This window comes from Dendronephthya gigantea, unplaced genomic scaffold, assembly GCF_004324835.1.
Source record: "Dendronephthya gigantea isolate DGI-Jeju-01 unplaced genomic scaffold, DenGig_1.0 000001F, whole genome shotgun sequence".
Classification (NCBI taxonomy): domain Eukaryota; kingdom Metazoa; phylum Cnidaria; class Anthozoa; order Malacalcyonacea; family Nephtheidae; genus Dendronephthya; species Dendronephthya gigantea.
In genome coordinates, this window is record NW_021163011.1 from 4,886,883 (window position 1) to 4,901,462 (window position 14,580).

At 36.0% G+C, this 14,580-nt stretch overlaps 3 protein-coding genes across 3 annotated transcripts; 1 reads left to right on the forward strand and 2 right to left on the reverse strand.

Annotated features, from left to right (window-relative positions):
* Window positions 1–1,037: 1,037 nt before the first annotated feature.
* Window positions 1,038–1,580, reverse strand: LOC114530923 (complement C1q-like protein 2). Its single transcript, XM_028552548.1, has 2 exons — window positions 1,533–1,580; window positions 1,038–1,439 (listed from the first exon to the last, which is right to left on the reverse strand). Exons 1-2 carry the CDS (start codon window positions 1,578–1,580, stop codon window positions 1,038–1,040), a joined length of 450 nt encoding a protein of 149 aa, XP_028408349.1.
* Window positions 1,581–4,570: 2,990 nt separating this feature from the next.
* Window positions 4,571–13,661, forward strand: LOC114524111 (V-type proton ATPase subunit S1-like). Its single transcript, XM_028545233.1, has 10 exons — window positions 4,571–4,747; window positions 8,597–8,717; window positions 9,293–9,488; window positions 9,862–9,946; window positions 10,250–10,284; window positions 10,796–10,881; window positions 11,267–11,520; window positions 11,737–11,790; window positions 12,072–12,270; window positions 13,263–13,661. Exons 1-10 carry the CDS (start codon window positions 4,608–4,610, stop codon window positions 13,467–13,469), a joined length of 1,377 nt encoding a protein of 458 aa, XP_028401034.1. The 5' UTR covers window positions 4,571–4,607; the 3' UTR covers window positions 13,470–13,661.
* Window positions 5,827–7,050, reverse strand: LOC114524118 (gamma-glutamyl hydrolase-like). The gene has a single exon (XM_028545246.1). It carries the CDS (start codon window positions 6,986–6,988, stop codon window positions 6,053–6,055), a length of 936 nt encoding a protein of 311 aa, XP_028401047.1. The 5' UTR covers window positions 6,989–7,050; the 3' UTR covers window positions 5,827–6,052.
* Window positions 13,662–14,580: the final 919 nt, after the last annotated feature.

Genomic DNA, 14,580 nt, shown 5'->3' on the forward strand with positions numbered 1-14,580 from the left:
AATGGCGTGAGCGTTTGGAATTGAGGGACAGCAACATCAGAGGGCTCCGCCGCGAGTTAAACAACTGTATATCTTTAAATTAAACCACATTAAATCCATAGAGATTATAAATAACACAATTATAAATAACACTGGAGATGGATAACCAGTATTGTTCAATCTTCTGATTTTGGAAGGAAATAGAAAATGATTAGTTGGTCTTATTTGCCGGCTATTTGAAAAGAGTCAATTGTCTATCTGGAAAGTCTAAAATTCTGATTTACCTCTTTCGGCACCGTGTTCTTTACTATTCATCGTATGTTTGACAAGAATGCAGGGTTGCTTTATGAAAATGAATGAGAAAACATTGAACTTTTGGGATCGACGGAAACAAACGTTTTGGGGGGGAGATCTTACTGTCTGATTTGCTCCTCTGTTATATGCAGTGACGGCAATTAATTTTATTCTCTTCGACATGACATACAGTTGAAATCCAAGATGCTACTTGCAGTTCCTATTTCACTCTAACTCGTGAGCATCCTGAAAGATGTTTTTTGTTACAAAGTGACGTCAGTATGAAAAAAATTGGAAGGCGTAATTCAACCACATGCACCATTTGCTTTTTCTTGTTTTCAGTGTGATTTGTAATTCCCAAATAGGAAACACAGTACAGTTGTGGTAAAGCGAAGATGCTGGAACCAGCTACAGTTTTTATAATGTTTTTTATCTTGTACCATATCATACAGCTGAGATGCTGAGAGGAGATCATTTTATATACTGCACATACATAGACGCACTTCGATCTTATATAAAATATTAGAAAAAGCGGCCTTTGTCGAGTCGAGATTTTTGAATGGGTTGTACACGAAGGTTGAAATATTTTTAGCATTACCATGGATTTATTGAATGAAATATTTATTTGTGAAAAAGTGAATACAACTAATACATCGTTATCGATGTGGTATGTAATATTGGGTTAATAAAAACAGTTTATAAAAAAATTACGTCATATTTCCGTTACGTCTAAAAGCCATATCACAGTTCATATCATGTTCAGTCTACTTAGTGGGAGAAAGTAGGAAACCACCAAATTGGGTATATCGTCTTGCACCGTTTACAGCGTAAGTGCTGCTTTTCTCCAACTTAACCCAGAAGGTTTCGCCCTTTGCCAAAACCACAAGAATGGTCTTTGATAGTTGATCGTAGTTTTTGTGGTTTGCATGTAAATCACTGAAAACTGTGTTGCCTTTCATCACTCTTACCCAAGAGCTGTAGCCATTTAGCTGAAGATATGATGCAGAAAACTGGTATAGACCTGCAATGGGGGCAGTGAATTTTCCGGTGCTTGGATTGTAACCGTTTCCAGTATTCAGATCAACGGTGTTGAATCGGATAGCACCAAGGGAATAGTTGGGTCCAATATTACCCGACGTCAGCGTAGCTTGGAAAGCGACCAACGTCTAAAAGAGGGATTTGCACTCATCTCCTTAGAGCTCTGATTATTGAAAAAATCATGCAATTGTAAATGCAGTAATTTAAAATAAATGACAAACCTTTCCCTGAATGCCAACACCTTTACCATTGACGACAAAATCTCGCATACCATGTTGGAAATTCAGCGTTATGTCACTACTCTGAATATTGAACAATAAATAAATACTGTATGATCAGTGATTGTCATAGAACCCGTGTAAGCATTACGTTAGTTTGTAAGTCAGTGACTAAGAATTACTGGACGGCTCAGAGATCGTTTTTCTATTTCATCTGACGAGGTTTCGCGAAGAACCCCACAGTCACTCAAATGACTCGTAAGAAACAGCGCGAAGCCAAAGAACACAAAACTGATAGACGACATGGTGTGCGTTTTTCTGAAACGAAAAATTTCTTTGCTACTCTGACTATTTTGTCAAGAATGGAGAGAAATATAGTAATTTTAACCCTGGTTGATAAAGGAGAAACTGTAGCATGCAGAGATCCCGAGTTAATGTTAATGCGTCAGGTTGACAGGCCGGCAACTGACGACTATTATCTTCGAATTCTGAAGGACATGGTAAACCTGATAATCAACTGCATTTGCAGACCCATTTTGTAACAGTTTAGCTGTTGCGTTAGCAATTGATCAGTATTGAGGCATGCAGATATATATAATATTAATAGATAAAGAGGCATGTTGATACAAACGTAAAAAATAAGGCTCATAAACAAGTACGAATGAGCAATAATTTATTATTACTATAATATCTTACTTCTCAAAAACCAGTGACTTTGATAATACTGTCTCCGTAATGGGCAAACTCTCCAAACGATATCGTTGCAAAATGATTGCACAAGTTGCAGGAAACTGCGCTTTTATAATCAAAAAAGCACAACAAAGGACAATAAAGGTGCAAGAGTTCAGCTGAAACAAAAATTGTCTTTTAAAATATACACGCTTACATAATACGTAAGGAATGTGTTTATCATAATTTAATTATTGAGCACGTTAAAAATTAATTTTGCTCCAAACTTTAAGAGCTTATAGCTTACTGAGACGGAAGATGGCGGTTCTTTTCATATTATTCAGATAATGTGATTATTGGCAACCCATGCATCTTTAAAGGAAATTGGAATCAACGTAGTGAACAATAGCAGCTCATGATCTGTAATTTATTTTGATGTGTTGCTTCAGACGGGTGTTGCATGGTAATTAGCGTAACGCGTATAGCCGTATAGGGGCGTAATGACAAACAGTGTAATGGCGTGAAATTTGCGAATTGAAATGCTTTTAGGGTACGAAATTGTTATAATAAATTATTATACATTGAATTATTATATATTGAACTAAACATACTACAAACTAGAAAACTATTGTTACTAACTTGTCAATTGAGTTATACGTTAGCTCAAGTGGAGTTTGAAATTTCTTCATTTTATACCTCGTAAATAGATATAAGGCCTACCACCAGATTTTCTCACACTTGATCCAAATTCGATTCACTTTATATTTGCGAAGAATTTTTTATATGATTAAAACGTTTACTTATAAATTCTTTCATACACATACAATTTCGTATACCAACAGTTTAGAATTTCAATGGCCCACTTGCGTAATAGACCAACTTGTGATCTAGGTAACAAGAAATAAATAAATCACCACAGCCAAAACTAAGAGCATGCAGAAACTAGTATAATTGCCAAGTTTGGCTGCACAATATCAAGAAGGGTTCGAAAAATGATTGAATAAGCTTTTACGGCTTATAGCCGCTCTGCAAACTGCAAAGGAAGAATAGAGAGCCGCAGATATAAGATGTATATTCAAGGGACTAGTATCAAAAAGTCGACAGTTTCAGAAAATAAATGGCAAAAAAGATTCTGCAAGATGTCATTAATTTTTGTACTTTGTATACTCCAGCTCGTTTGAGGACCAAACGCTTGCCGAAGCAAAGCAATCGCTGACCTGAGCAATACCCATATGTAATTAATTTGTATTTATTTTCTACCCTGCGAATTCTTTAAAAAGTGTTAAGTTATATAGAAACTTGAACAGTGTAATAAAATCTGGCCCACCTGAATGTAGCTACATAGTTTACATACACGAATAACGCGATTGAGTCACATATTACAACAAAAAACGAATCAACCTCGTACCCAGGGTTCTGAAAGATCCTGCATGAAAACGACAGAAAAGCGGCGGATATATAAGAATAAGCCGCACTAGAGAAGCATCAAGCAGGGTCAACACGGGTGGTAAACGAGATTATATCACTGTCTCACTCAGTGAAGTTAAAGCTTTATAGATTTATTAAAATTATGTTTTAAATTAAATAATTTCGGCAAACGAAGATTAATGCTGTATAAGTCATGCCACTGCCGGTATTATTTATTTATTCGATATCGGCCTTGCTTAACAGGGCCTAACCAAAAGTGCGGCTGACTAAGAGTAAGGAACGAACTAGCGAAGCTGATGCAGGTTTATAAAAAAAACCGTAGCGTAGATCAGTCATGACCGGTAGCAATTTCATTTAACTCTGTTTCCGGGTGGTCCCTCAATTCGTGCAGTAAAAGAGATATATATTTTGATATTCTAAGTAATATAGTATAGAGGTTACGAGATTTTTTTAAGGAAATTGACTCTTGTTTGATTTTTCATCATATCCATAAAGATACGTTTTAAGTTCAAATCAGGGATATACAGTATAATAGAAGGTAAGGCAGGTTTAATTATCATGCACGCCGTGTCATGAGTATACCTTGACCACAAACTTAAATGGTCTGGCGAGACTATAGTTACCGAAATAATGCTTTAAGACCCAGTACTTATAAATACTGAAACTGAAACTCTCCTTCCACTAGCAGACTAGCTTGACTATAGCCAGTGCGTCGAGCACATCTGTACTTATACACTTCAATTTATCTTGTGTATCTTGTAGGTCCTTAAAATCAACGCCCAGTTCTGTGTAAGGATTTTAATCAATCGCATCCATGACATTTTGGGGCGCTTTTGCTACATCGCATAAAAGAAATTGTACAGTACAGTTTGCGCACTTTTGCTACGCAGAAGGAAAAGCAAACATAATTCGTGCAATTTGATATGCATTCATATCCACAAGATGCAGATGGCCTCGATTTCGAGTTAACGCCACTGGTCTATGACGTCACATAAAATCGATCAGTTGATAATCAAGATGGCCACCGCTTGGACGTTTCTGCTTGTTCTTATTGCAATTTCTTTTCGTTATTGTAACGCAAATTCCTATCCTGTTCCACTTCTGATTTGGTCAACTAAAAGGTAAAAATATTTTGTTTTATAATTTCATACTGTGAACCAAGTGATCTAACCTAAATCGTTGAATGTTTGTACAAATATGGCTATGGTCTATGACTATGGACCATGTTGTGTGATTTGGAATTATTAAATATGGGCGGAATCCAAATACATTTGCCGCGAAAACCGTCAATTCTACGTTTCTTTGGAAACTTGGCTAATGAGATGCTTGATGCAGTTTTTAAAAATACTTATTACCCAGCTCAAAGACATGTGTACTTTAGGCTTTCAAGGAAGTGTATAAAAACTGTATATATGCTTGCTGTCAGTTTCATTCTAGTTTTTATGGCCACAGTAAATTATTTAACAGTTGTAGTTTAATCTTCTAAAGCATGCTATAGCTAATTTGTTTTGTAAAAGTTGTTCAATGTACATGTTGCGAACAACAATTACTTTTAAGGCTCTTTTCCACTCATTGCAAAATCAACTTGCAAGCTTGCTGTGAGTGTCTGCATCCAATTAAAATAAACTGTCAAGCTTCACGATTGAAAGAAATTACTTGCACTATTGGACGAAATTAGCTTGCGACTTAGTTTCTGCGATGAGTGTGTGGGAGCCTTTAGTCGTTCCTAGTGATTGGCATATTTTTGCCTAAGCAAAATTGAGAGAAATGAGAGAAATAATAACGATGAATATGCCTTGGCATTGTCATACCTATTGTCTAGTGCTGAGGAGAATTATGAATGCTGAGTATAGTGAAAGCTTTAAAACAGGTGTCGTTAGGGTAAAGTTAAGAAGAGGTGGAGTCTTTTGCTTCGATTACTGTCATACAATGAACCAGCATGTCAGGCACAAATGGCAAGGCATGAGTCACTCAGGCAAGGCTTCAGGCTTCAGGTGGATATATTATTATCATGGTGACAAAGTTCTCTGACATATTGAATGAGGAGGGTAGCTGGGTCAACAATAAACGTAAAGGCAATTCTTGTAAAGTGTTCAAAAATATCTTTTAAGCCAATGTTTGAATTTTATGAAACATTGAAACAGTCAAAGGATCGATATAAACCCCCCAACAAAAAAACCAGAACGAATTAAATGTATCAAAAGAAAAACAACCTTTGGTAGATATTTTAAAACAAAAATCAATATTTTTTGTTCATATTATGGGCATAGCGTACATTCTATTTATCATGCAGTTATTTATTGTGCATGTAGGAGGAGTTAGACCCTAATAAATCTACGCTATAGCGACGACTAAATGCCGATTATGGGAGTCACATTCCATAAAATTTTGTACATTTGCAGTGAATACAATGTTTTTAATGTTTGTCAGTGGAAAATATAAGTAAGTTCCCAGTTTGATATATTTCCAGTATATACTGGTGAATAGTTGTAAATTAAATGTGTTTGTTCCTCTTCGATTGATTTAAACTTGTGTCTATTCAACCGTGTTTGGTTTACAAAGAAATTTGACATGTATTGGGTGACCTCAATTGACATTGCATAATGGGGAATATTCAGGGCTGTCGTCCATTCAAATGGGTTTTTTTCCGGGTGCCACTGCGAGCCATAGAATGGATATTTATTTCCTTCCATAGTTGAAACAAATTTTGTGCCTTTTCTGCCAATGTTGGTGGATAACACTCGAAAGAAATCGCGTAATTTTTTTTCTTTTGTAAATGTTTTCGAAGTCACACAGTTGTGGTGTAAGTTGATTGTGGTTGGTGCTGTACTGAGGTATTTTGCCAATCGAGGTGAAATGTTTGCAAACATTTTGCTTTCCCGATAGTCTGGAGTGAAATCAAGTGGCAATGGTAAATTTTCGGAGTCGCTTGGAGATAAAACCGAAGACGAGCCGCTTACCATTACATTTAATAGTTCGAAGCCAAGACATATACCCCACAGTGGAAAATAATCATTATTATCAAAAGCTGTCATCGCTTGGTTATAAATTATATTGCCAATTCTTGCGTAATCAGAATTTGTTACACTAACATCTCCACCTGGAAAGAGAACTCCATTTATCGATTGAAATATATTCACGACCTCTTTATCAGTAAGACCTGTATTTATTGGGACGACACGGGCTCCCGATGATTCAATGTACTTCACGTAAGCGGCATCGATATAGGACTTTCCCAAGGCTTTTACTGGTGTGCCTTTAGTCGACTGAGCCACGATACCTATAATTGGTCTATTATTCAATGTCTGCACTCTACTGACAAATGCAATAAAATATATCACTAGTAATAAAGAGCAGTTCATCTTTGTTGAGATTACCAAAAGCGATAGACAATCATCTGACTGTTGTGTGACCTTCGTCTATAGTCACGAGATTCGACAGGTGTGACGCGAAATCTCTGACGTGCGAAATCTTTGACTTTTACGTTTCTGCACATGCGCAATGATATGCATGATTTATTTTTGCTCATAAATTTCGCAAGTGTTCGGCTTCAGAGAAAGCGTGCGTCTTAAAAGCTTTATTTTAATCGTTTAATCGTTGTTAAATGGCTAATTTTACAACTAGGACTAGTACTGCCAGTGTCGATACAAAGCCTAAAACACAGATAAATAAACACAAGGTATGTAGAACTTGAATTTCATAGCGATCGAACACCGCACAATTTAGTCAGGACGCCGCTGAAGTTTGAGTGGGTTTTTCAAGAGTTCAAAATGCATGAGTCTGAAGGACGAACCTTTGAAAAACTCGGACGAACCTTCGAAAAGAATTTAATATACAATATACATGTAGATGGCCAAATATAGACTATACTCTATAGTCATAATAATTTCAAACATTAATTTGCCAAATATTTCCTAAACCAAAGCTGAAAATTACATTGTCTTAAGCCGGTTTTCCACTAGCGATATTTTTCGCGCGAAGCGACATTTTACTTTTGTTCCAGAGCTCTCAACTGCAACCATCTGGAACAAATTGCTCAAATACAAAGGAATAAATCGCTTCGCGCGAAAAATATCGCTAGTGGAAAACCGGCTTTACATATTCTTTGAGAACAATGTAATACTTTATAAATAGAAATACTTTATAAAAAAAAGAAATACTTTATACTTACTATTAGATAGAACATATAACATTTAATATGAAATATAAATGTAATATAAATTATAAAGATCGGCCGAGTCAGTAATTTCCACTGCCACTGGTAATTTCGCACAGGTCAGAGATTTCGCTTGACACCGGAAGTGCATGCGTACTCTATCTGGGACCGGTTGTATCAAGCCCGTTTAGCTTAAACGGTGGATAAGTCAAAATTAAATAGCACTCTTACATCTTTCTTGAATGAGTGAAGTTGAATATTATTTACTAAATATGTAGTTGTAAACAGTATCTTTGTATTAAGGTTAAAAACATTTAGTTTGCTTGTTGAGTAAAACGATAGACTTTTTTTCTATTTTGAACTTAACCACCGTTTAAGCTAAACGGGCTTGATACAACCGACCCCTGGGACGTAATAACCTCGTGTACATCGATATATTCCGTTCTGCCCAACCGATTTCTTTATTGAGTTTAACAATTCCTGTGTATATGGAAATGTGAAAAATCAATTTTTTCAATAATTCAATATTTTGCATTTTAATAAAGTTTATTTCGTGTTGAAATACATTGAACGACATTAAACAAACGCGAACTCGTTCAGATATAAAAACTACGCAAATGAATATTTAAATCAATAGTAAATGAATACACGTGCACACGTTCCTCCCACTGATCAATCACTGAACTATCAGTGGTTTCTCCGAAGGCAATCACGAAGACCGAGAAGACTCGTATAGCAGGAGACATCCAAGAAAGAGTATTCACTCATCCATATGTACTGCACATTCGTCTTAAAAAACGCCTTTATTTTGTAGCGTGGATGTTGATGATGAAATTTTGGAAGGGCATACCCTAAATTATGAAGATGTTCAAGTTAAATATCTGGATAAATTGAAGGAGCAGTCAAAGACGATTTGTCTTTTCGTGCAAGATAAAGTAAGATGATATTAACACACAATTTTTCACATGCGTATTAGGCTACGTTCAGACAGAGTGCCCAGCACTGCACGATGCCTTTTTCTGGCGCCGAAGTTGAACATGACGCTTCCAAATTAAAATTGGGCATGGTGCCTAAGAACGGCACTACCTCCAAAGTCCAGAGGTAGAACTCAACAAAGGCACTGTGCTCAGCATGTTGTATGAACCAGTTTTGACTTTGGGCACCGATGCCGGGAAATATAGTCTGAACGCAGCCTTATATATCACAAGGAAAATGCCCTGGAAGCTAAATAGCGTTTCATTAAGTAATTATAGTCAATATCGACACCAGAGCCCGCGATCCCTCGGGGGAACGATCGTGCATTGTGTAGATCTTTTGTAAAAAATCAATTTCACATAGATTTAAAAACTGAATTGTGGGTTTCGTCGTCGCCCCCATAATTTTGAAATCTTCGGAGGCTGGCGTTATTTTACATGACAAATTATAGATTTGTATTTATCTCCGCTTTGAAAAAATGGAATAGAGTATACAATAGTGTATGAAATCTGGAAATTTTTGATTTATTGTCTAGTTAAGTATCGACGATTTTGCTGCTACTCCAAGTGTAGATCTGAAGCATTTGAAGGATGTTTTACATTCATCACCTACATCCATAGTGTTACCTTCAGTCTCTTTGAAGCAAGATTTTAGTGAGAAAGGGAAAAACAAATTAGTTGAATATTTAAAGAAGAATTCACACGGGGCAGTTATACCTCTAACTGCTCAAGGTTGGTATTTTATAGTTGTTGGGTAGTGCATGAATGTCGCAGTCATTCTTGAAGAGTACTTTTCTCAAAAAAATGCTGGGAATGACAACAGCGATGAGAGATAATGTTATTAACAATTGTAGGCCTCTAAAAGTCTTGCATGAAAATGGCAAGGATGTCAATAACTGGTTTGTGCTGCAGTGGAAACATGTCCCATTGACTGTGCATGCAGTTTATTAACCTGAATTATGCCTGGCTAGTTATTTGCAGAACTTTAATTTAAATAATGATCGTCCTTGTCATTCCGTAGACGATTTTGTTAAGGTTCCACTCTAAAACAATGAAATTGTTCGCGAGAAATTATAAACTCTCATGTTATGTTTCGATTGTTCAGATATTACAGATTTCCCAAAAAAGATCAAATCATTGCCAACAGATGAACCAACAGTGATTATAGTACATCTTCCCAAGGCAGCAAAGTAAGTTTTCTTATGTGTTATCCCTGTTTTCTTTTTATAAACTCATTGCACTGACGTCATAATGTCCTACAAGATGCTTTGTCTTTGATGCTTGGCTTATCCACCGTTTAAGCTAAACGCCTTTTGAACAACCAGCCCCAGCACAGTAAAGTTCCTCACTATCATAATTGCTGTAGATTGTGAACAGTTTCATGTATATATCAACGATATAATGTGTGGTAATTACAGTAGCCTAACTTCGATGTTTTGTGCACAGACACCCTAAAAATATTTCTCAATGACAATAAACATTCTCGTTTTTAGTGGAGAGAATTCAATGCGTAATCTTCAGCCTAGTGGTGAGCTTTTATTTCTTCTTTCTTTAACGTACCGAGGAAGTCGACTACGAGCTTTTCTCGTCAGATACCACTCAGTAGTTGAAATGAAAGAAAATAGTAAAATATATATATCCTCAACGAGCTGGAAGTTTAATGCTGGAAATTCGCTGAGGGTAAACATTCGTGCATCCTTGAGAATATTTGGGTCAAGTGTTCATGTCCCTAAGATTGGGCTATTGAAATACAATTGGTAGATAGCCAGCTTACTGTTGAACATGAATGCCAATCTGATGCATGTTTAATCTAACCTACACACGTGTTTAATGGTCATGCACAAGTGTTTACATTTCGTGTCAGAATTGAATTATTCTTATCAGAAAACTAGACTCAATGCATGGTTGCAGGTATCTCTCAATTGAAAATGTAGTAACTAAATTTTTAAACGTCAGAACTACGTGTGTTTTTTATCTTAATTCTATCACAACCCTACGTAAAACGAAAATATTTGAGCGTAATTTGGATTTATTTATAGATGAAATTATTGGTCAGGTGTCAGATATCTTATCTGGTCATTTTCCTGATTACATTGCTTTGCTCACCGCCGATATGCCACGTGATGTAAGTAAATGTCCATGTTCGTATTTTCATTGTGGCTGTGGAAATGCAATTATGAAATATTTTTACTTTATTTGGAATTGCCCGACTGTACGTATATATAGTGATAGTTTATTGGGTCAGTAAGCGGACTTCATGAAAAACGTAAAGAAAACCTCTATAAATTTGAGTACACTAAAGGCATCGCTTTATGGGCGAAAGAAGAGTTCCTCAAATTCGAATTTCAAATTGCACTTGTTGAATTGCCCGCGTTCTGCATATGACGCGAGAATCTGTGTTTGTCTGCGTAGTGAACAAGCGAGGATGCATGACGTATGAAACTCTCGTTGACGTTGTGTATCTTAAGTCTCGAGTTTTTTCAAGCGGGTAAAATAATCTCGTTTTACAGGATATTCGAAGCGGAATGGCAGATGCACGTCAGGTGTCAGTGGCTCATACCCGAGAACGTCGCTCTTCTGCAGATGATTCGAAAGATGATTCAAATATGAAGGTCCCCTGCAATTACACCGGAGTGTTGGTGAATGGGAACGGTACTTTGTTGTACATAAAGAGTATTTTCCTTTCTTGGGGAAAAAATTCCAATGATTCCTTTGAGAACACCAGCAGTAAAGTTATTTCTCCCACTATTAGTAATGGTCAGAGGTACGTATATTGACCCTTGTTACTAATCCTTGTAACTTTGAAAGTCTTCCAAATTTACTGGCGAAGCTATAAGCCCCCATACAACAATCATAGTTGCATTCAATGATTGTTTGCTCTTAATTAAATGGCGTTTTTATTTGCCAACCAAAAAGTCTTTTCTGCAGTTTTGAGGCTGAGGCTTTTTAAACAAACTAATTTTCTCGTTTTTTTATGTAGATTATCATTTAATCTTGGTAAAGATGTTTTTAAAAAAAGCGATGTAATTATGAGGTAGGAGCCAATTATACACAACTGGCAATAAATTTTCATTCCAATAAAACAACGTTTCAGAAATGCCTCTAGGTGATTTCAAGCAAGAATATAAAAATATGTTAATTTCTAATGTTTCCAAAATAATTCGAAAAATATATTCATGCAACGTTACATGAAGTAAAACATCACAGCTACATGGGCCAAATTGTATCCATGCATGCTGCCTCACGTATTTTTAGAAATAAAATTCATGTAACAAGTTTTTAACTTATTGTTTCTTATTTCCTTAAAAATTTAAGCGTAAATTTCAACAAAACTGGAGTGCGTTGGTGGTGTGGCTCTATTGAAATAAATGGTACAGCAGATGGAGAAGCCTTCAATGCCTCGTATGATTGCTCAAATATTTGGGCACCCTTTGACAGGTCGTTCGCATGTCAGCTGTGGCTAAATTATAGCGATGGATCTTTTGAAAATTACTTGAATTTGTCCGCTATTCAGGTAAGTCCGTACATCTGTGATATGCTGCATGATGATTTACGGCTTATTGTTAAAGCATATGACGCAAAGTGCATGGAGTAGGACGCTCTAACACATGTTAGCGAGTTCTTGCTTCGACGATTATAGTTAGTGCATGAATTCTCGATCTACAATCGACTTTTGCAACCGAGGTACTCTTTGCATGATTTTCAAGACTGCACCTGGACGTAATTGCACTAAATGCGAATATTATGGCCTATAGCTATGTACTTTTGTTTTCTTCAATCTAAATGATTCATTACAAACTCAAAGTCTTGTGACGAAATACCGTCGTGTTCTAGACACATACTGTGAAAAGTATTAGTGCATCTATCCCTTTCCTCCTAAAAACTTTTAAAAATGGCGATAGACTGATTGACTGAAGTACTTGAAAGTATTCCTGTCGGCATACTGAACATTGAAATTTATTGAAATATTGAAATATTTTTTTTTTGGTATTTATGCTTTTATTCTAAAAGCAATAGTGGCTCATTGCAGGTTTAACACCATTATCTCCTACTCTCACAACTTCCTTCTTTATTTGTTTTGATATCCAGTCATGTATGGCATATTCAGTCTTATCTCGTGCTTTTTTCTACCTCCGTGAGAATAACGAAAAGACTGAAATAAATATTTAGGCTCAGGACTTAGGACTTGAGTTATTGATCGCAACGTTCTTTTCGTCTTTAATCGTATGTTTCTTCCCTTTCTTCACTCACCCTATACTCATCTACTTACGGCGTGTACAAATTTAGTATGTATCACTTTAATCATAGTTATTTCGTAAATTTTCTGTGAATAATTATCAGTAGATACAAAAGTTGCTCTATTTAATTGTGATATAATATTAATAATTTATGTTTTTACTAACCGTTTTAATTAAATTTAATCTTATATAATATATTACACATACTTTAAAAACCCTTAACCTATTTCGGATGTGGTTATAGATTTCTCCTCTTCTTGTATTGTAGTTACAACCATCTGGATCGAAAAACTATACATTTTATAATTCCGTGGACTGCGTTGGATTTTTTACTCCAGTAATATGGATGGGTCTCATTTCAGTCGGTGTACTGGTCGCCATTTTATATGGAGGAATGTTGGCGCTTCTCAGCATCAAGTCTATGGATCGATTTGACAATCCTAAAGATCCTTCTGTTGTCATAAATAGTGAATAGCTTACAATGCCTACATAGGGCATGAACGATCAGGAATAACGAAATTATAAATGATTGCAATCATGCGTATGCGAAATGGGACGTTTTTTTTTACCTATTGCATGCTGTCTTTGTTGGTTAGTATAGAGAATATTGGTTAATTTTTGCTGCATGAAAATCATTATTATTATTAAGATTATTCGTCAATCTTAATTGTCCGTTTGGCCATGAATTGTAATAATGCACGTTTTTAGGTCCTCCAATGGTTGGCATTAAGCGGAGGATACTTATCTTAAATGTTTCGAACGTTTCGGACACACTTTGAGCAACTGTACGAAATTGTACATATACATACCCGGCTGGCACCATGGGTAATATTTGTGTCTCGATTGCATGCTAATTAATTACTGCAATGTCGTTATTTGTGCTCGTAATTACTATTTCTCTATACGTCCGCACGCAGGCTAGTAATCACTTCACTTCATAAAGAAATTTAGGTTTCATTTCTTTAACATTGGATTCTCCTTTTATTAGAACTTTACCTGAAAAGTTGATAAAAAACTTGGCTATGCTTTTGTTTGGCTTCAAATACGCGTATTTGCATTCATTTTGCAAATGACGTCATAGTCTTGTATTTGTATAGCCATACGTTTGTCACGTGACATGTAAGTTCATTTATTCAAGAGCAGAATCACACTGCCGAATTGATTATACGCATTTTAAAAAATGGTTTGGGAGGTAGAAAACAGTCTTCAATTGAGAATGCTTGGTTATTGGAACAATTAGTTAATCCGCGTAATAGCTTCATCACTCAGTTTGATATATGCATCTATTTGCCTTTCCGTTTTCTTTAGTTGTGAGACTGAACTCTGAAGCTTTTGTCGAACTGTACAATGTACTAGAACCGCCTGTGGTTATTAACATGAAGATAAAAGACGAAATCTAGCACCCAAAATTAAGTGCGGACAAGTTAACAAGTAAAACAGGTTTTTGAAACCTGAAAAGAAATACCATTTTGTAAATACCCTCTGTCGAAGATCCCATTTTTCTAAAATAAAACTTTATCGTCCAGGGGCCAGTTGTACGAAAACAGGATAGCGCTATCCACCAGATAGTGTTTTTCCATCTCTCT